This window comes from Pezoporus occidentalis, unplaced genomic scaffold, assembly GCF_034315485.1.
Source record: "Pezoporus occidentalis ecotype Australia unplaced genomic scaffold, CSIRO_AGI_Poc_V1 ctg4, whole genome shotgun sequence".
NCBI lineage: Eukaryota > Metazoa > Chordata > Aves > Psittaciformes > Psittacidae > Pezoporus > Pezoporus occidentalis.
Genome location: NW_026915724.1, coordinates 12335565 through 12357877, shown reverse-complemented (window position 1 = coordinate 12357877; position 22313 = coordinate 12335565). Strand labels below are relative to the sequence as shown.

Genomic DNA, 22313 nt, shown 5'->3' with positions numbered 1-22313 from the left:
TGACATGAAGCTCATTGAAATCAATGGAAAGGTGTTACTTTGAGCGAGGTTTGGATAATGGCCCAAACCTACTGCTTATTTAAACATAATTTACAAAGCTTTGCTTGACCTATAATGGAAAATGGGGTTTCTCATTTTGAAAAGTTCAAATGGAAGCTTAAAAGGGTAGCAAAACTTTATTTTCCAATTTGAAAGCTACTGCCATCTGCACCAGACTTTCAGCAGCACTGGTTGTGTCCATAATTTCTGATGTAAAAAATCTGAATGTGTGGGGGGAAAGCACTCCCATCAGTAATGCTTGTAGATTATCCTTGGGATTATCCTAGTGTTACCACAGACCAGCATTTCCCCCTCTAATCTCTAACTACCACACATGGAGAACAGCAAGGTGTAAGAAAGGAAGTGGAAAAGAGGTAATACATGAGAACATTTTCTCCAGATCTTTGTTTTCTTCATCTTCCACGTTTTCCACCTGCTGTTGCCTCATCTCCTAATGATCTCCCATCAGTTCACCTCTCGTCTGCATTCCTCTTGGCTGACACATTTTCTCCTGAAGTAGGGTGTGATGGTGGCTAGCCACCATAAGGTCAAAACTTGGGGAGCTAAAGGGAGTCCTCTTTTGTACATGGATTATAACTGCACCCTAAGCATTTAAGTTTATTAATTCTTCTCCTACACTCAGGAGTTCCTCCAACAAGCAGAGACCATAGGACTGCCACATTCTCCTCTGGCTTCCCAGGAGAGAGGTTTTACCAAAATATGTTGCTGCTTCTTTGCATTACTACAGCTCATAACCTCTCTGCTCAGAGCTGCAGCACCTCAGCATAAGTTGGGTCCTTCACAGATAATTCTGTGAACTGTCCATCAATCTGGAGACAAATTTAGCAGCCCAAACTCACGATCATAAGAGAGGAACAATGCAGGTTTTGTGCAATTGCAGCACTGGAAGGGAGAGGGTTAAATGACAGGATGCACTTGGAGCAAGATGAAATGTTCGACAGCAGTCCTGCCCTACCAATACTGGCTATTCCAGTCTTGGCTGGAGGCCATGGTGGGCTAAGTGGTGAACAGGGGGGCATAGGCCTGAGGCTGCTCCTTTGGGGTTCTGGCCCACTGATAGCTGCGTCCCCAGCCTGGCTTCTGCAGTGGGAAATAGCACTGGTTTGTCCTGCTTTGTCACAGCAGAGCTCGTCAGAGCAATGTAAATTCAGCAACTGCAGCGAAAGATCTTAAAACAAATGCAAAATAAATCAAAATCTCAAGGGAAAATGAAACGGGAAAACCGGGACAATTTTACATGTAAGGTATTCTTTTTCTTAAATATCTGCAAATCAGACATTCACTTGCAGACCTGAACTGACATTTTTGCACTTGATGACATCAATTGCATAGAAAGCCCAGAATCTTGGAGGTTCCAAAAGGAGTAAAAATAAAAGAGGGAAATATTTTCCTTCCCCTCTTTCAGCTTTGCAGATCATGTATTTTTGTGATTATAAATAGCTAAATCAACAAACTTTTACTCACTGGGGATATTAAGCACACTTTTGTTGTTGACTTTTGGAACTGTTTCAACTCCCAAGTGCTAAAAATTATAATTCCCTTTGGAAAAAATCATAGCTTTTGGTGGACTGACTTGGAGTCCCCAGTAAGAAGCAGTTAATAGATAGACTGGTGACTTCAGCAAAACAAGATAATCAATTCCATCTGCTTTTCTAATTAATCACCCTTAATACTGAAAGTTGGGGACATCAAGAATTTGCACAGTAAGCATTTATTTTGCAAAGGAGGCTAACAGTTTGTTACTTCAGTTGCAGTCAATCACCCTGACTCCTCTCTTCCCACCTCCGAGAGAAAACCTGGGAATAGCCACCCCCCTGCTCAGTAGCTAATCTGTGCTCCCCAGGCACCTGCAAGGACAGCACACATCCTGATTTTGTTTGTTTTAACCAGTTCTGCTTGTTCTTGTCAGAAAAGGAATAGTTAAAAGGGATTAATAGAACACTCTGTTTGGGACTTCAGTTTTCCAAAATAAAATATGTAAGTGAGGGAAAGGTTTCACTCAGTTTTGGCATCACTTTGTTAAGTCAGTTTAAGCCAAGAAAGATTGTTATTCCACACTGTTTGCCGATAGTAGAAAGTTTACATATCGAACTGGTCTTTTTTTTTCTTGAAGGAAGAGAAAATGAGCCCGAATTTTAAGGGGAGGATCTTTTATTTGCTTTGCAGAAGAGATTGTTCTGTTAACAACTCATCAAGAAAGGGGAAAAAAAAATAGAAAAAGATAAACAGGATTAACTGTTTACTTTAAGTGAGCCGAAGTCTGGTTGTTTTTCTGAAGAAGAACACAATGTACTGTTGTATCTGGTTTCCAGAGTGGTGTTTATCATAATTCCTCCTGCGGTGGTTGGTAGAGTGCTGGGAAGGCTCTCCGCCCACTCGCAGCTCGTTCCCCTTCCCTCTCCCATTGAGGCCTCCGGCCAGGGCTGCGCGATGGAGCGAGCTGTCCTGTGTGATCTTTACTGCCTGACATGAGCTGACATTGACCCAGAATAAAATAACAGGGGCCATTTCCTAGAACTCTCGGCGGACTGCTGAGAACTGCTACCATAACTCTTGTAAACATACAACGTGCACATACAAACACGCTCCCTCTCCCTCATTTAGAAACACACCTAGGGAAGAAAGGCAGCCACCAAAGCAGAGTAAAGAAAAACAGCATGAGTGGAAAACAGAAACAGTCAGCAGACCCTGCAAGAAACAGTGCCAAATTGCCTTTCTGCTGGGGAAGGAGCCCCAGCAAGATTTCATTTCTGCTTTTCTGCTTTGCTCTTTGTACTGCCCTTTATTTTGGTGAATATTATATTTTTCTATTAGTTCAGTTGGGTGATGTGGCATTGAAACAGCGGAATGTCTTATTGAATACAGACACAGTGCTGTAAGAAATACCACAGTGTTATTATATTTCATTTACCTTTCACATGCACTGGGGAAGCATATGTGCAATGCTACGCTACCAAGAATGTGTTTTAGGATGTTCTGTGCCTGCTGAAATGGGCAGTTATTCTTCTTTTCAATACTGAATTCATGTTGGTTTAAGTCAAACCTTCTAGTGAACCATTCACAGTCTGTGTGGTTCAGAAGTAAACCTGGAGAATCCACAAATAATATGGTCTTGAAAGATAAGGGACCCCAGTACTGCTGCTACTGTGTTCTTGCCTCATTCCAGATGCTGCAAAGCCCTTGCTATGGGTTTTGCATGGGCAGTTGAGAATTCTGTAAGCCCTGTAGCATGAAAGAAATGGGTTGATGCTGCAAGGAAGCCCTCTCTATATATATGTATGTACAAATACATATATATAGCTTCCTACTCCAACTCAAATGAGATCTAACACAAAGAACAGACTTTATGGACTTGCCCTTCTAGAGACAATCATATTGTTCAGTTACTGCTTTCAGATCACCCTGTGAAGACAGGACTTTTATTCTAATTTTTACATGTAAGGAACTGAGGTGTGGAGAAAAGATAGTGCAGCAAAGATGATATGAAATGCTGCCAGAACTAGCAACCAAATGCTGTTTTCCTTGGAAAGGAGGGTGCTGAGCACCTTGCAAGAGAAGATCATTTGGCAGCACTTTGCCGACTTGGAATTCTTGAATGCCAAAACAATAATTACAAGTCTTGAGATTAAAAAAATAAACAAAGAACCCCTCCTCAGATTCATAGATAAGTACTGTAAATGGCTGGGTGGTAATTACACCTTATATTTGGAACATGAATTTTCTGTTGAGGATCATCCATTAGAAAGACTTGCAGTTTTCAGCTGAGACTGTAAGTTTCTTAAATGTAGATTTTTACTCTGGATTAGTAAATCATGACATAGAGGACAATAGTACTTTCTCTGAACTGTATACTGAAATAACCAAGGGATTGTAATGGAATTCCATGCTGAAGTAATGGTACAGTAAGAACCTGAGGAGTGTGTGCATCATTACTTTTTTTTACCAACTACAATTAACAGCATAGTGAGTCCAAAACAGGCTGGGATGATCTGATGTGCTTGCTTTTTTATTACCACCCCAAACTGTTTTTATTTATGTAACAAGCTGTATGGAATGGATCTTAGCAGAAGGACCATAGATTACGTGCAGCTTAGTGTGGAGGTGCCTGGGGGATCTTGGAGAGAGGAAGGCCTTACTAGTCTTCTTCTGCAGCTCAACCTTTATACAAACTTCTAGGCAGCACTTAGGAAGTTCTTTTTTTCTTAACTTTCTGTGTCTTGCAAGTCATCACGATAGATTTTTATTTACATGGCATATACTTTGGATTTAAACTATCAGTATAGAACAACTTCAATATTCATTTATGAATCTGAGATAAGTGAAGCTATTGGATGATACTGAAAATCTTTCTCAAATGCAACTCTAACTGCTTGAAATTATAGCTCCATACTGTGTTTGAGGGGATGTCAGGAATGTCTTTTTATGGGTTTAAATGTTTTGTGTACTGTTGAGTAAAATTCAAATCAAACACATGCATCAGCAGTTTAATTTGAAAGTGCACTTAGAGACAGTGTCACATGGAGAGTTAAAAAAGTTTACGGGGGGGGGCATGAAAACTTCATAGAAGAAATGGTCTATGCTGAAAAAATTGTCACGTGTGAAGCCATAGTTGTTATGGCAAGTATGAAAAGCTCTCTGGGCTTTGTGCTACTTCCATTTCTGAGAAGCTGTATGTATTCCCACCAGGCAGGTGGCGGTCTGTGTTTTGGGTGGGAGCATTTACAGTGCTGTGGAGCTCCATTCTCTACATGCATGTTCTGCATTAAAAAAAAAGGTAGCCGTGCTGATATGTTTGGCTCATACAGGTCTCCTCCTACGCACAACAGCCGTTTCCCACAGGAGTGCTGCTTTTTCAGCTCATAGGCAGAAAATAGTAGGTGGAAGGATTAACCTGAATGAAGAAATTGAAAAAGCAATCAGTAGGTGGGGATTCATGAAAGACTTTGTGGCAATTGTATTTGATTTTCTAGTTTGTATTGAAGTGTTTATTTGAGGGAGTGAATAAAAATAAGTAGCAGTTATTTTGTAACTGCTCTCCTCTTTCTCCCTTTTTTTTTAACATATATAAAAAAATGGTGGGTTTGGTATAGTTACTGTAGTGAGTTATTTGCAAAGTATGTTACATAATTTGTTACACACATGCTAAGAAGTGCCTGCAAAAAAAGAATTCCTTTCCTGAGACTGGGGAGGCCTCTGCTACACCTTTTCTGCTTAAGATGCCGAGATAAGACTGCTCATTCCCCTGGTGACACTCCTGTCACATGTGCGGTTTCCACCAATACTTCTGCAAGGACAGCCTGTCTTTTGCTGTGTGGAACTGAAGTGTCTGGTATTAACTGTGTTCTCTGTTCCCATGTGTGCCATGTCCAGCACTCCAGAATTGCTTTCTCCTTTCTTTCCTTCTGGGGCCTTCCACAATTGCAGAATGACATGTATGATCACAAACTCAGCCTTTCAGTGATTTTTAACCTCCAGTTTTCAAAGCAAATGATTGCTATTTTGGTCGTCTCAGTGATTCAAACCAGAGCACCAGACAGGGTCCTAGAAATATCTATACTTGGAGGGAGTTATGACCAGAACTCTTCTTTGAGCTTGGCATTCCCTTTATAAACTGGAAACAGCTGTGCTTGTGTTTTCCTCTCTACCTGTGTACCTCTGCAACCTATTTTTAGAAGGGGCTAGTTATCATCATCATTATTTTTTACTTATATTATTCAACCCATAGTTATACTCTGTAGAGCTTCACTCACTATTTAGTGACAGACAGCAGATACTGTGGATTTCAAGCAGGTGACTCTGAATCTTGCTACTGACTAAAGAAGGCTACAGCAGGTACCTACTTTTCAAAAGGGAACTTGAAGCAGTGCATAATGTGGCGAATACAGTGCTTTTAATAGGAAAATACTGCTAGTGTTATGAGGGGGTGGGAGAGGTGGATGGTTAGCCCTGTGTGTTTAGACCTATGCCCTGAGCTTTGATTTTTCAGAGATAATATGGGTATGGTGAATGCAAGGAGTGCATAAGGTAGGGATAAATTAAATCCCAGTAGGGTGGTGTCCTGCAGGTTACAATTTGAATCTGAGCCATATTAGCAGGAGTTAATCAGCTCCACCTTGAGACTTGACCAGACAAGTTGCTGAATTAGAGTTGTGTAGGTAGTGTTGTGCCTCTGGTGATTAAGGGAGAGGGGGTTTTTGTTTATGTATGTTTATGTACGTGTACTTTATGCCTCTGCTAGGACCGCACCTCAAAGAGATAAGACATCCTTCTGACAAACAAAGCAGCACCAGCTGTCTCTTGGATGGTTAAGATAAAGAATGAGCCAATATCAGAGCTAATACAACTCAATTAGTTTTCAGGCATTTCCCCATTCTCCCCTTTCCCTCCTTCCCAAAGAAAGAGTAACTAATGAAGTCCCTGCCAAGCACTGTGAGGGTAGTGGCATTTGCCTGGCTGGCTTCTCATGCTGTACTGCACAGCTTACCTCCTCATAGAGAAGGGCTGCTGTGAGACACATGGTTGTCCTTCTACCAAGGGTAAAACAATTATTTTGTTGGTTAAGATCTGTTAATGACAAATTTCTGCTGCTTGTTTTCACAAGACTCAGTAAAGGTAATCCCTGTGTCATCAGCCAGTTCTGGCCTTGTGCGCTCTCATCTCTGCAGGCAGAACTTCTTATTCTTTTCAGCTTGCCACAGGGGAGGCTGGAGGTGACCAAAACTGAAGAAGATTGTCATCCTTACCTCTCCAGAATGTCAGCTGCCAGCTATGAGCCAGCAGTATGGAGAGAGATGATTTCTCATGCATAAAAAAGTAATAGTAAAAGAAGGCTTTACCCTTTACCCATGAGGAGTGACTAAGTAGGAGAAGGGCATGGCAGAGTAATCCTGTAATCCTCTCCAGATTTCTACTGGGAGACATCTTGTCCTAAAGATCAGCACAGTCATAGAAATAATGCAGAGTAATCAGTCTCATCTTCCCCCAGCCCCCATCCTTGCTCCTGGCTATTCGCAAATTAGCAAAATCTTCCCAAGCTTCTGCCTGAGACCTACTGTGTCATTATTTAAAGAAGGGGGGAAAAAAAGGCTAATCTCTGCCTCACTTCTTATCATTCCCTAGCTTCGCCCCCTTTGTTACTACCAGTGAGTCATACTTCACCTTTCCCTTAGTCTGCTTCTCCCACATGCGCTCCTCTACTGGCTTTCCTGCCGCCCCTCGCTCCTGCAGTGAATTCTCTGCTCCTTTGCATGAGAAATATCATTTTCCAAACCCATATTTTAAATTCAGGTCTTACACAAGGTTACATCCTATTCCTAAGAGTAAAGATGGCCTTTATTTACTCTCTGCACAAGCACCACTGATAAAAATGGAGATGTTGCCCTTTTTTTTTCCCAGTAGTCCATTACTATGCATACTGACAAGGTATGTTTAAGCTGATGAACTGATTCAGTACAAATACCACATTTTATGGAACAAGAAAAAAAGTACTTGTGATAGATGTGCCCAAAACATAAATGCTAAATTCCTGGGGGCAGATGCTCATTGTGGATTTGCAGCTTGTCTCGTAATTTAGATTTGGGTTTTCATCCTGGTAGTGAGCTTCAAAGCAGGGAAAAATCATGGGACAAGCAGTTGCTTTAATCACAGTTAGACTTGCTGCTAAAACTTTATTTGCAAGAACATTTACTGCAATATGAGAGCAACATTGTAACATGGGAAAATAATACAAACACACTTTTCTGGGAATAGAGTGAAATCAAGGAAAAATCCAGTGCTGGGAAGGAAGTTAAGGCCATGAATCAACAGTCTCTGAAAGCAGCTGAGCTGCTACTGTTAGTTATGCTAACAGCATGTGCAAAATCCATAGGAGCAGAACTGGTTTCAGAGAGCATGAGAACAATTTTCCAACACATCACTGAGTTTGTTGTGGGATTCAGCTGAGTAGGTTTTGTCGTCATTCATTCATACTGTTTTAAAAGTGTGCTAAAGCAGGGAATATATGTTCAAAGTTCTCTTCATAGCTTTAGTTTGGGACATTTGAAATTGGGCATCCAAAGGTTATTAGTGAAATTCTGTCTTCCAAGTAGGTGAACATATATGTATTTCATTGTAAATTCACGTTGCTCAGAAATGTGACTACCTTTTGGGTACTGTTAGAACAAGCGTGGTACAGTGGATGTCAGGTGTGTGCTCATAACAGCAGAAGTACTTGGAGTCTGATGAAACAGGTTCTGCTGCTGTGCATTTCTTCATTATGGCAAACGCGCTACTAGTGGGAATGGGAACATTAGCAATGTAAGACCCACATTCTTCCTTTACTTCTGGTTATCAAGCTGGGTCATAAGATGACTATGCTCTCATTGTATGACCTGGGATGTTGTCTTATATACACAGGACAGCTGGAGTGGGAGCTTCAGGCTCCTAATCCTGCCTAGAAAATACATCCTTGTCTAGAAGTAGTACTTCATGCAAACAGAGTTTACTTCTACAGTGTTAATTTTTAAGGATCTGATCCTGATGATGATAATTATTTGGCTACAGTATTTTTTTTGGTCAGATCAGTTTCCTGTCCTAGCCATTTATGCTGCCACCACAAAGAGATGGAACTATGCAGCCAGGGATGTGGGGAGTTGAAACTCCTGTGTCTGACAGCAGACAGCTATTTGCTTGACTTAAAAAGACTGGGAACATGCCCTTGTAGTGACTGATGTCTTCAGCACCAACCAAGCTAATTTTATTTGGGCAATTAACATGTCCCAGAGGACTTAATATGAGCCTGGTGCCAGCTAGTCTGAGACTTACTTGTGTTCAGTTATGTCTCACTAAAGATATGAGAAATGCCAGTGATCAGTTAAGAAACTACTGAACTGATCAGATCTGAGACACTAACTTATTTGGCTCTTGCTTGCTGTAAGATACAGAGGCCTAATTTTTCACAAATCAGTCACTGAATGTTTTACCATAGGCAAAACTGCTTTGCTTTGTTTTTCCTGCTCCCCTCGATCTGATTTTCAGAAATATCCCGAGCACATTAGCTCTGTTTTTCCAAACAAAGCAAAAGCATGAGTTTAGTTTCAGTCACATCAGTTAAAACTTGAGAGAGTTCTTCATTGCAAGGTCCTAACTTGGGAAGAGTTAGGTCCTAAGAGTCTAATTGCAAGGTCCTAACATGGAAAGTGGCAGGCAACCATCTGCTTCTAGGCTGTTTTTTTATAGCACATCGGTCTTTCATCTGCTGAGTTGGAGATGATACTGTGGTATGAATCCAGAAGGCATCACACAGGTTGTTTTACACAGAAGAGTTACAGAGCTGTTGAAGACATGGGTTTGTATTGTTAGGATAGTCACACTTCCTAGCCTGGGAGCACCACTCATCCCAGAGATGAGGTATGTATCCTTCCAGCTTACACATCACAACAGTGTTTGGGTTCCTCTTATTTGTCGTTGCTCAGGGTAGAGGCAGTGTTTCATGGCTCTGAAGGACTTCTTAACCTTGGCAGGCTGTGGAGGAATTGTGCCTAAGCTTTTTTTGCCTGGTGAAGGCTCTGTGCAGTATCCTTGTAGCTAGGCTCCTTAAAACGGCACTAGAATCTGAAAATGAAGACTGTAAGCTGGTGCTTGCACAGCAGCTGATGACTGAAAGCCTTTGGGGTTGTATCCTATGTTGAATTCAGCCCTCTTAAGGGTGTAAGCCAGAGTTAGGCAGTTCATAGTGAGCAAGGAAACTGTGGTTAATGGTCTTCCATGTGCCTAAGCATCCTGCAAAGAAAATACATATTCTTCTAGAAAAATGTAGGAACTCATTTAATTTAAAACGTTGACTGTTGAATTCTTTCAGGGTGCATATATGTTACATGATGTGCTCCAAAAGCAGTTGGAGTTGGCTTGCTAAGAACAATGGTGTTGCTCTGGGAAAGGTAGTTTTGGCATGTGCCTTTGAAGTGAACTGAATTCTGCTGCCTAGTGCACCTCTGAGTTTTATTTAGAAGTAAAGATGCATGTGCTACCCTCAAAGGTAATTTTTGTCTCCCTTTGAAAAGTTTCCATGCTTAACTGTCTCTTTCTGGGGCAATTAAATCAATCTCGTAGACAGCAGCCTCCTTCTTCTGCGTGACTCATGCTATCGTGGCTGCTCATCTGAGGTGCAGAATCTTGTGAAATGCATTTTTTACTATCTAAATGTATGACATGAACTGATTTTGCCTTATCAGCTATGACAGTAATATCTTCTCAAAATGCCAGCAAGTTGGTTAAGCAATACTTCCCAGCCCTACAGCTCCTACTTCCATAGATTGCTTAAATCAAATTGTTTGTTTAGCAGGTTTCTTAATTACCTCCTTAAAATAGTTCCTCTGGGCTTCTTCATACCCAGTATTGAATACACTAATCTGCAGTTTCATGTTGATTGTTTGGGATTTTTTTTTTTTTAAGAAGAAATGACATTTCACTCTCTTTTTTGCATTCTTAGGACTCTCTTAAAAAAGTTATGGAAAATTTAATGCTTGCTTTGCCAGTTTCAGTGTTGGTATTACTTGTGAAAGACTCTATTTACTTCTAAGCAGAATTCTTATATTTATACACACAAATAGATGTTTGCACCATTGGTCCTTCTGCGTTGCGGAATTCACCTCAAGTAAGGCAAAAACTCAACCTTCTTTCTTTGCAACTACAAAGTTCATAGCAGTTAATTTATCTAATCCCCAGTGCAAGCTCTTTAGGTTTTTTTTTCAGTCATGCTTCTCTATTTCATGAGCCTGTTACCTCCTGAAAATATACGTGAGAAAACCTTTAATGATGTTTGGTTTGTTTATTGATATGTTACTTAGTAGGAATTCTCCAGTCCAGATATTGTGGAGGATAAGCCCTGTCCTGAAGCTTGTAATATAATTCTCAAAAATCTGCTGACAGTGAGTAACAGAGGAATGTTTTGCAGGTTGTGCCTCCTTGTCCAGGATGCCTATGGTATGTTCAGTGAAGTGCAGTTGCAGCCCCTGAATTCTGTGGATGATGTTGAGCAGTATTGCAGGAGATGGGAAGGAAAATTCTGCTGCTTAGCTGGAATGAAAACTTTGCAAAGAACTACAAGAGGAAGGTGAGAACAATTCATGGGAGAACATATTGCATGCTGTGATCTGCCTTTTTGTTTATTTCTGTGATCAATATTCTTTGGAACGACTGAATCTGGCTTTGTTCGGTTAAAAGTCCTCATTGCCATTTTGGGGGCATCAGTAGTACTTGAGCCAATCCTACTCCAAAGCTAGCACACATGCTTAGCAGAGAAGGGAATAGTGAAGAGTGACCATATGCAATATTTCATAAAATATGAGTGTTTTCTTTCTCTTCAGTAGATCCAAAGACTTAAGAACATTAGTTTGCCTCCCTTTCATTGCAGAATGTTTGCTACAGTAAGATTTTCTACAGTGCTACCCAGTATGGGATGAAGCTTCAAGCACAGACTTTCCCTTAGTGTTCGAGAGCTTAATTCAGTTGATTCTGTATGGGTTTGGAAGCACAGTTTATGCTTCTTAAAAAAAAAATTCTTGTAAATCCTAAAGGCATTCTTATTTTGGAATAAGAATGTCCACAGATTTATAGAAAATCCTCCCAGATAATAACAAATTGATTTATGGTATCTCTCAGATTTTGCTTATTCTGTGATTCCTTTTACATTCTTTGAATAAAATAAAATATCTTTAATCAAGAAAAAAATCAAATAGATCACGTATCTTGCAGAGTGTCTTTCTAAGGAAAGTGACATGTTGTTCACATAGGGACCTATATAAATATAATTAGATTGGCTCAATTCTCAACATAATTTTCTCATAAAAGCATCCGATCTAGATAAGCCTTTGCTATTAGAATGGCTATAGTATTTCTGCTGACACTTTTTTTTTCTTGGTGAAAAATGCTGTTTCATCAAAACCAGAATGTTTCTTGGAAACATTATCTATTTTGGAGACAATTTTGTTGGGAAGATTTTTTTCAGGTCCAGAAGGAGTGAATTTTCTCTCTCTCATTCTCATTTCATGAAAACTTTCAGAAAGTCTCATTTTTGTTTCATATTGGAACAAAAACAAATTTCAAAGCTTTGAAATGTTTAGCAAAATGGAATTGCTGGTTTCCAGCCAGCTCTATTCAGTACGCTTTTCTTTTTATGTACTTGCAGTGTTAATTTTCAGATCCTTTGGATTTCAAGCCTACTTGCATTTTTATGGATCTTTAATAACAAACACGTCTTCTTATTTAATTATTTTGTTGGCTTTTTTTCCAAGTTACATTTTTTCCAAACAAATTAAATAATGGCTTTGGAATTCTGGATACAAATGAAGTTTTACAACTGGCTGCTGGTGTTTCCAGTACTCTGCCTAGCTAATAAGAGACAGACTTTTTCTAGTGTAAATTCTGTTTCAAAGCAGCAGTAACTTACTTCTGGCTATTCTGAGGACGATTAGAAGACACACTGCTGAAAATGCCTGTGGCTCAGCTGGAGCTGTGCTGGTGGTAACCCTGCTAGGAAACACTAAAAGAAAAAGGCTAGCGTAGCTTCAAGGACAGCGTAGTGGTTAAAACGTGATTTCATTGTACAAGATGGGTGGGTGGGGGAGTTGTTCAGGGATTCATTTTTTTTCTCAATTGTTTAAGCCCAAGTTCTGCTTTATAACTTCTTATTACTGTTAAGTCATTCTAGGTGTGATGGAAACCACAGTAAAGCCATAGCTGAAATTAATATAAGGGAGTACTTACTCCAACAGAGCATAATTAAGACTGTAGAACTCGTTGCCACTGGGTAAATGGGTTTCCAGAGCCAGTGGTATATCTGAGCACATGATGGGATATGCCTGTGAGTGCCCAATCTTGGCTTGCAGCACATGAGCGAATAAGAACTATGTGGTCTGCCTTGCAAGAAAGACGGCAGCCTTGTTTTTCTCTTTTGAGAGTGCAAATTACTTTTTGGAAGGAGGTGGCTTTGAAACTGTCTTCTGGAGTCTGACAGTGGCTTTTAAAAAGGATAAAAGGGAATAAAATATAGGAAGTATGAGGGAAAAGTAATGACTTTTCTTTTTTTTTTTTTTGCCTTTGAAGTGCATGATCTGGAGAAAGCCAGGAATGGCTAGTAAGATCTCCTATATGCATGTTGTCCCACAGTCACTCGGATTGTAACCTCTTTTTATAGCAACAAAGTGCTTCCTCAGTCCCTCCATGAGACAGAGGAGATTTGTCTTTAACAGATACTAGAGGTTCTCAAGGTTTTTGTATCAGTGGACCCCTGTTATTCAAAAAAACTTCAAGTCCATCATCCATCCTCATTATCAAGTTCATAATGTAAAGTACTGCTTAACATCATTCCAGTAAATGCATTTATAAATCACTGTTGTGAGCTGAAATTACTTTTCAAGGACTAAAAACCTGTAAGAAGAGGTATTTTACATCCAGCTGAAAACTTGGCTATAAATCTGACTTGGTCTTTGGAATGAACCTGTACTGTAAGATGTGCTAAAGAAACTAAACCCTTTTCTTCTCCCAGTAAGAATACACTGAATTCCAAAAAAAAACCCCAAGTGGGATAAGAACTTACATAACAAGTCCTGTCTTGACCAAGATCAACCCTGTGAAAATTAGAATTCTGGTAGTCTTACATTGAGGGAAACACTGTTAATGTTGAATATTGCTTTTCAGTATCAATATCTTTTAACAAGTACAAGGGTCATTTGAAGGTCTTTCATTGATTTAGGTGGGTTTCAGAAGAAGTCCCATACTCCACATAAAACATACTCTCCAAAACCATCTCTGCAAGAAATTCTTCCCTTTGTAGTCCAGACTGACATTTCTGTCAGTCCATGGGCATGGCTGAGTCACATCAAAGTTTTCATGGCTTGTTCAGTGTCTTTATTTCTAGCAGTTCTTCTGGTCTGTTCATGAGGCTGTTGAATAAGGTAGGAACCAATATTGTAGCAGCCAAATTAACACCATGTCCAGTATCTGTTTCTTGACACCTTTTCTCTTCACTCTGTCGTTCATAATTGTCTCTTAGCCTTTCTACAACTGTTCCCTGAGCCGCACACTTAGTACCAGCCAAAAAGAAATATATGGTGGTTTAAAGAGAGACTAAAAAAATGTTCATTGGTCTGCCAGTGGTGCTGTTGGCTCCTTAGAGGTGTATGTTCTCTCTCTTGTCCTCCCACTGCTCATATGTCATCCTTATAAATTCAGCCCCTTGAGAAAGAAGTGAGGTTTTGGTGGTGTAATGCTAGAGGCAGGACTTTTGGTTAAGAATCTGTATGCAGTAGAACTAACATGCAATCCCCCTTTTTTAATAGATCCCAGGCATGTTTCAGGTATGTCTGGTATAACCAGTAACTAAGTGGATGCAATTAAATGCAGAGACTCAGCGTTCACTAAAATGCCTCGGGAGTAAATAGCCTGTAAATTGTCATAGCCTGCTGCTTCCTATCAGAAATCAGTTTCAATGAGCTGGGATAAACTTTGTAGTTAGGTATCTGTCTGTATTGAAAAAAAAAACCAATGTTTATGTTTTTAGCTGTGTCTGGAGTTCCACATAGAATAATAATTTGGATTTTGACAATTCGTGTCTTTTCGCCTGATTTGCCAAGGACAGTTGTTTTCCTGCCCAGTATAGCAGACCTGTCTGCTTCTTCTCTTTATGCTTTCTTATATGGTAGAAACACGAAGAACTTCTACCCAGCAGAACAGAAGGATGGCACCAATTTAAAAATGGAGGGGGGAGGAAGAAATGCTTTTAAGTTAATACACAACTAATGCAGGGTGTCAGTATGAATTTTGTCCCTAAATTGAAAAAATGCTTAACAAGCTTCAGAGGGAGATGCAACTGCTGCATGGATAGTGCTAATACCCACACATATGTTGGATAGAGTAGAACGTTTTGAAGAGTACAGCAACTCATAAGCTTTGGCACTTGACCTAATCTTTAATTCATGGCAGACTGTACTATCTGTTGCATTTTCTTCTACAGTAAGAAGACTCTGAATATTGAGTTCATCAACCAGTGTTATGATTCTCTGAGAAATGTCTGCATTTTCTGATGAAGTTGGCTTCTGTTACTTGTCATTTTAAACTTTCAAATCTTAGGCACTGACATGTGAAATCTCCTGTATTTGCCTGTAGTGTTGGTCACTTATTGTGTCTGAGGTTTTCTTTCTTCCTTTTGTTTCTTTTAAGTCCCATATTCTCTGGCCTTTATCTCTCTCCATTTTCCTCTTCATCATATGCTTTCTCTTCTTTTTGCTTTACACTCAGAAGAGAGGACTGCTAACTGCTATACAAGAAAGTGTTTCAAGTGCTAGACGTTGACAGGGAATATAATAGTAAGAACTCTCCACAGAGCAAGGAAGTCGTAACTTCCTTCCTTTGGTTTTCCCTCCTCCAAAAAGACTGCCATCTGAAAGAGCCACCCACATCTCTGAGGTTTTGAGGTCCTGAAACACTTTGATAATTGCTGTGGTTAAAATAGAGTTCCATTTAAAGCATATTTTCAGTAATCACATTGAAGTTTTGAATATTTGCATTACTTTTTTATGATTTTTGATGACTGCTGATCAGAAATTAGCATTTTTCATGGGTTTTCTTCTCTTTAGCAAGCATAGACTGCTGCTTGTACCTTCAGTGCTTCTGTCAGGAATCTCTTTAGTTACCAGCCTTGGAGAATAACATAGGATTATCCATACTGAATTAAAAGTACTCTTATATTATAATTTCTGTGCTTTAATATAGTATGTGTAACTTCTGTTTGCATTTTGACTGAGATGCTGATTTAGTAGGCTTAGATTTTTACTTTATGATTTTGTTGCTTTTATTGTTGAGTCTGAGAAAATACGGTGTTGCATAGGTTGTGCACTGCAAGATCTTAACAGGTCGGTTAAAAGGAGAGGTAGCCTACAGTATTAGCTTTATATTTGGATTGCTTGTCTTTTGATACTTGAAGCTTATGCAGTCTAGGTGGTTATTACTAAATTTCTTATTAGTTTTGAGTAAGGAGAGATTGCACAGAGGGCTATGAATTGCTTAATTTTTGACTTCTTAATAATTGAAACTGAAACTGCCTGAAGAAAAATGTTTTGGTTTAGACTAAACATAAGAAAGTAGGAGAGGAGGAAACAGGGAAGTCTTGGAGTCCTCAGAGCAAAGCCATGGAAGACCTTGGAGGAGAATCCTATCATCTTTTTTCCTGTCCCCCTACTGTAAACCTAGACTTTCTTCTTTGCCTAGTTATAGGCATTGTTTTCCTTCTGTTTTCTTTGATATTTGTGATATTTTCTCCCTGTAGTAATATTCCGCTGAACCTGTGGTATGGTTAATAAAATTGAAAAGTCCCCAGACTATAAACAGTGATGTTAAAAAGTTGAATCAGGCAGGTCACACACAAAGTTCGTAGACCAGAACTGTAGATTTCTCTCATTCATGCTTCTGAGAGAAATAAGCAAAACCATCTTAACTAAGTTACAAAATAAGTTGTCAGATCAGAGTCAGTGAAACAGTTTCGAAAAACCAAAATTAGAAGTTGTTTGATTTTTGTCTTATAGCTTGTAGGATGAAATGAATGACATTTCCACAGGATCAGAGTAGATGTGCTGATACTATAGATACTGCTTTATCACTTTACTGGATGCTTAAATATAATTACAATGGCTTTTCTCTCTATTTGCTGTTTTTATCAGAAATCATAGAGTTAACATGTAAATGCATGTATACATACATGAATATATGCTGTTTGACTTTGCAGTGAAGGGTGAAACAACCTAGAAAGATTAGAAGCAGAATCATAGAATCAGAGAACGGTTTGGGTTGGAGGGGACCTTAAATATTAAGATCCCTTAAAGATTAAATATTTCAGGAAGAAGGTCAGCAAAACCTCCACCTTAGACTTCCAGAGGGCCTGTATGTAAAGGACTGCCTGTTGCAAGTCCCTGCTTCTATGGAATACTATGCTGTAACACTCCATTGGAGTTACTGGTGGTCTTATTGTGTTGGTGATAAGCAGCAGACATCTAGATACTTAGTATGGGACAAAAAAGTTTTTACCAAATGTAGATTTCAGTCTGGCATGACAAGTAGGGTGTTGAGTCTGTCATTTAGAATCCAATAGGTGATTTGTGTCCTTCTCCAACAATTGGTTCAGTCTTTTCTATTTTTAAAGAAAGGTTATGGAATATTACAGTAGAGTCCTTGTCTCTGAAGTAAAAAATATATAAAAAATGTTATTCAAAATACCTTACATGTTGATTGTTTTCTTTTTTATCCTTGGGCCGGTTTCATCTCGCTTCTTAGTCTACTTCTTTTTTGGAAGTCCTTTTGTGATTAAATTTTTTTAAATGACCAGTAATTACATTCACAGAGCAAACTGTAGCCAGAGATGCTCTTTGTGCACATGGGAGCTAACCATGTCCCTTTGCTGTGGCACAGAGCCAGCTGTTCATCTCTTGGCCTGACTCTATAGCTGAAGAAGGGTACACATTCTGGATAAAATGCACCCATTCTTAAAGTCAGATTGAAGTGGTGTGTGTGTATATATATATACATATATGTATATAATTTTCTTTATTGGCTGAATATATATGTATTAATTTTATTCTTTCTATGAGGATAGTGATTTTCTACAGAGGAGGACACAGCGTCTTGCCATTTCTCTATTGTCATTGCTCCCACCTCATTTCTCCTTCTGCTAAGTCAAAGACCCTAAATGTAAAGAGAGACTTAGCTTTCCTGGAGGTGTATAAATGAGTGCAGCAAGAGGGAAACTCCTCACCAGAGATACTGACTGATACAGTGACAGCCCCAGGAGGGAACATCCATCCCCTTTGGTAGACCAGGATCCCGGTAGGGTGTGATCTGGAACTTGCAGATCCTTCGGGTGACTGTCAAAGAAAAGGATGGGTCCAAGATGTTCAGGAGACACTCCACACAACGCTGCTCCTCTGCCTGTTTCTAAACAAATGCTGTCATTTACTAATAATTAAGTGCTCCTAGTTCAAGCAGTAGATGGCCTTCTCCAAAGGCCAGGAGTAATAAAAGAAAATGCACTGTATGCCTTAGGTATTCTGATATGGGGTAGCAAGCTGGAAGAGTTAAAGCAGAAGGGACTACATCATGTCTCCTGTGGAAACTTGAAAGTAGAGATGTGGGATCAGTGTAACTTTGGTGTGGAGCTGTGATTGTATGTGCACTGCAACAATATAGCTTAGTTGCTCTAAGCTGATAAATATGCAATCTCTGTACCCACACACACAGTCTGTGGTACATTCATATCTGTGTTCTGGCCTTGCCCTCATACTGCATGTCGTATGAGGAAGGTCACTTCTGTAACTGTTGCAACTGTACAGGAGGCTACGCTCTCTTTTTGTAACCCTCCTTCTTACATGTCGCAGTTAGCAAGACTAGTTTGTTCCTCTGGGCATTAGCCCTCCTGTGAGGATATTGTTCAATATGATCCAAGCAAAAAAATCTTGCCCTGATCAAGGATTCAAGAAGTGGCCAATTATTTGCTGTTGAGTCTCTTTAATACCTAAGAAGAGTTGCCTTCTATGTTGTAATGTTCTCTCTGTTAAAACAAAAAAAACCACCCTAAAACAAAGAAAAGAAAAGAAACCCTAAAACACCAGCCTCTGAGCTAAGCATTCTCCTTTGCAGACTCAGCAATGATGCCACACAAGTCAGGAAGTTAATTTCTGTGAAAGAGCAGCTTGTTTGTGTTTCTGGTCTTTTTATTAGTGTGGAGAGCACAGCTACAGGCAGCAACATCATCTTTGTAATCTCCCTGCTTATTAGGTGAATTGCTTTACGCTACAAAATACACTCTGAGATTTGTATCCATAAAACTTCTTACAGTGCTGATCCAAAGGCATCATCACTACTGACACTGAATCATAGATGATACCTGGCACTTTATGAAAAACAGGGGAAGAGGTTCACAGTCTGTAGACACCCAAAGTCTAAGCAGTTAAGGATCCAGAGATAGACTAGGGAAATACAGAAATAAATAAGCTTAAGCAGAAGTGAGCTAAAAGCAGAACTTAAAACGGAAAGTTTCCATGACCTCTTGAAGAGAAGCATCCCTATACCAGAGTATGCCGTTTCTTTCTAAACAGTTGAGTTTAGAAGCTAGTATTACTTTTAGCAAGTTTATGACTTAATTTTTTAGAGCTGTTTTGGAAACAGTGGCTTTCGTAATTGGAGGAACAGACAACTAGTTCATAGAGGCAGTGTGGAGTTAAAATCCACATCTCTGTGTTTTGAGTACATGGAACTGAGAGCAAGGACAGGATAACTGGGAGCTTTAACTCAGAAATGCATGCTGCTTCAAGTTGGTTATCTGTAGCTATTTCCTCTCCCTCAGCTGTTTTCTTGGCCTGTCCCTCAGATGTTCCTGCCTGTCCATCCAGCAAGGGTGCCATATTCACTGACAAGGCAGCCACTGAACTGCTGCAAATTGTAGCTTTGCTTCTTAAAGAGTCTGCAGCATTTTACCTTAATATGCTGGACTGTTTGTTTTATGTTTGTTTCTAAAGTAAAAGTAGGAAACTTGCAAAATAAATAAATACAAATCATAACTAAATGAGCATTTCTGTAGGCAGGAGACTGTTCTCTGCACACATACGTAAGATAACAAAATCTCACCTGTTTCTATGTATCTGAGAATGTCTGGTTTTCCTGAAAGCAGTTACAGTCAGCTGTTAAGAGGAAAACAAGAATAATAAATGTTAGAAGCAAAACATGGGTTTTTAAACTATCAGTTAAAATAGTTAAAAGCTGTATTTTTAAAGAAGTTATAATGATATCTGAGTCCTTCCCAAGGTGACTTTTACCCCAGTTCCCCTGAATTGTATCAGGTAGCATGCTGTTCGAGACAAAGGAGTGAATACGACTTGCTTGTCACTGAATGGGATACATGTCTTCCCTCCCTCTCCACCCTGCAGCAGAAACGATTGAGATTTAATTAGAGCTAATCAAAACCAGCTCCCCAAAACTAAATATGATTGAAAATTGTTTTCATAATTATGCAATGGTTTCAATTATATTTCTTAATGAATCTTTTTCATATAACACTGGAAAACATTTTAAACCTGATTTTATTGGTCTTTTTGAAGGGCATTAGGACTTTTTAGTCTGATAGAGAGTCTGTGGCCTCCGGTAGTGCCTGTAAAAGTTCCTGGACAAAGTCAAGAGTCTGAAGCGGTAAGTCTTCTTATGCTGGAAATTAATTTTTTTCACTTACAGCTACTATTTTTGTTGGTATTTTATTCATGTTTACTTTGAGAATCACATTCTCTCCCTCTCTTCTGCTCCAGAGTTTTGGTTTACTGGTTCTGGCAACCTCCTAGGCTAATCTGAAGCCCTCTGGATCTGCAGAATGTTTCAAAAATTATGCACTTAGCCCCTTATTAGTCTTCTAGAACTTGAATGATAGAATGTACAGACAAATTGTTCCTTTCCTTGCAAGAAGAAAGATATGTTAGATAGCATGGAGCCAGCTAAGAAATCTGTGTACAAGGGTATTAATTCATTCTTTTGAAGCACTTTTCAGCCTTAGGCTTGAAAGCATTTTTCAAAGATTAACTTCTATGAAGACAGACTGACTGCTGGAATCAGGTCTCTTACTCATTAAGATGAATTTGACTGATACTTGTCTTCTATGAAGAAAATCGAAGGATGAACACAAAAATAGTCTACTAAAAAGTAGTTAATGTTTCTGTGATTTTAGGGCATGGGGGGCTACTTTAGTGGATTTAAAGTATTTATTTACACATTTGCAAATCTAAAATGATATCTTTAATTTCCCTTTAATTAGCTTTTGTATTTGTATTTTGTCGTATCAAGTGTCATTCTGATAACATGAGGTCATTTGAGAAGCTTCTGTAGCCAAGTGCTTGCACTGTCCTGCTGTTCTTGTGTACACTGTTCTTTGGGGAAGTTGGTTGTGGTATTAAAAACTGGTGTTCGAGCCTAGGGGAGTCAATCAGAGCACAAGTTCTACAAAAGAAGAAAAAGCTGGAAATATATAAGTTTCAAAACCAGAGGACATTAAAGGTGGATATTACTGGTTATTTCTAAAGTCTAAGAATCTTTTCCCTGAAATATGGCATGCTTTGCATTGTGCAGGGGTTTACATTGAAGAATAAACGTTCAGACCTTGGTTATATATAAAACCAAAACTGAAACTGAGTGAAATGGCTGTGTTCTTGACTCTCCCTTTCATCTAGACATTTTGGAATTCTCAGAAGAATGCATTAAACTACTGTGGACAACAGAATGGTGATACCGACCAATGGAGCAAAGCTCTTAAATGTTGTTTAGCATTGTTCTGACTTTCATTTGTTCTTCATTTTCTCTATTTTTATTAGCAACCAAAAATGGAGGAAGTTTCCTTAATCATGCAATTTACACCCCTGTCATGGGTTTGAAACACTAATTCATCCCACGCAGGATCGCACCTTGCATTTTGCTGCTGCAGATTTTTGACCGAGTGGAGTTTTTTCAGTTGAGATACATTTTTCTTGATACAAGTTTCATGTATCATTTTATGCACAGTTTTATGGAAGCAGTTTTATGCATAGGTAGCTAAATAATGCTGTTGTTGGGAAGAGGTCTGTGGAACTGGTTTCTTTTGAGCCATATGTACGTTTAAATACTTTCCTTAGTGCTGCCAGGATCAAACAGAATTTGGGTATCAGCTTCTTTTGCCTTTTTTTTTTCCCTATGCAGATTTTTTTAAATGGCTGGGCAGCCGTCTTTAGTAGATGTTCATATTTATTTTATTAAATATAATGCTTTGTTAATAACAAACATGGATAGAAGAATATTGTACCATATCCACAATAAAAATTATTTTCTAACATTGTCCTTTTTTTCCTAAGAAGCTTTTCTAGCCTGGGACCTCTCTAAGTGGTGATTAATAATGTTGTTAATTCATGGTACCTTTTAAGGGGCAAATTAAAATCTGGCGTAGCACAAAGGGAGCAGTTCTTGTAGCTGTTGTGTTCCTGTTCTTCATTATCTCCTTGTGCTGTCCTGGATTTAATTTGGCAGCTTTAAAAGTTTGGCAGCTGTTCACTATCACAAAAACCCACCCACATGCAAAAGTCCCCAAATATCAGGAAAGTTATGGATATTAAAAATAAATAAATAATCAGGACACTCTCTAGCAGGTAATAAAAAAAAAAAAAGCAAAAACCACAAGCAGCACCTTGACGTAGTCGCTGTGTTTGCCAAGTGTGTCAGAT

General features: G+C 39.2%; 1 protein-coding gene across 4 annotated transcripts in view; it reads left to right on the top strand.

Moving 5' to 3' along the window:
• Positions 1-22313, top strand: part of SPIDR (scaffold protein involved in DNA repair) — a 206012-nt gene that overhangs the window by 166409 nt on the left and 17290 nt on the right. For all 4 annotated transcript variants that reach the window (XR_009967598.1, XM_062633442.1, XM_062633443.1 and 1 more), the window contains 2 exons: positions 10994-11152; positions 20181-20268. Coding sequence is in view for 3 of the 4 variants with exons in the window: in XM_062633442.1 (XP_062489426.1) it covers positions 10994-11152; positions 20181-20268 (247 nt within the window). In the remaining variant the exon portion in view is untranslated. The remainder of the gene's footprint in view (positions 1-10993; positions 11153-20180; positions 20269-22313) is intronic.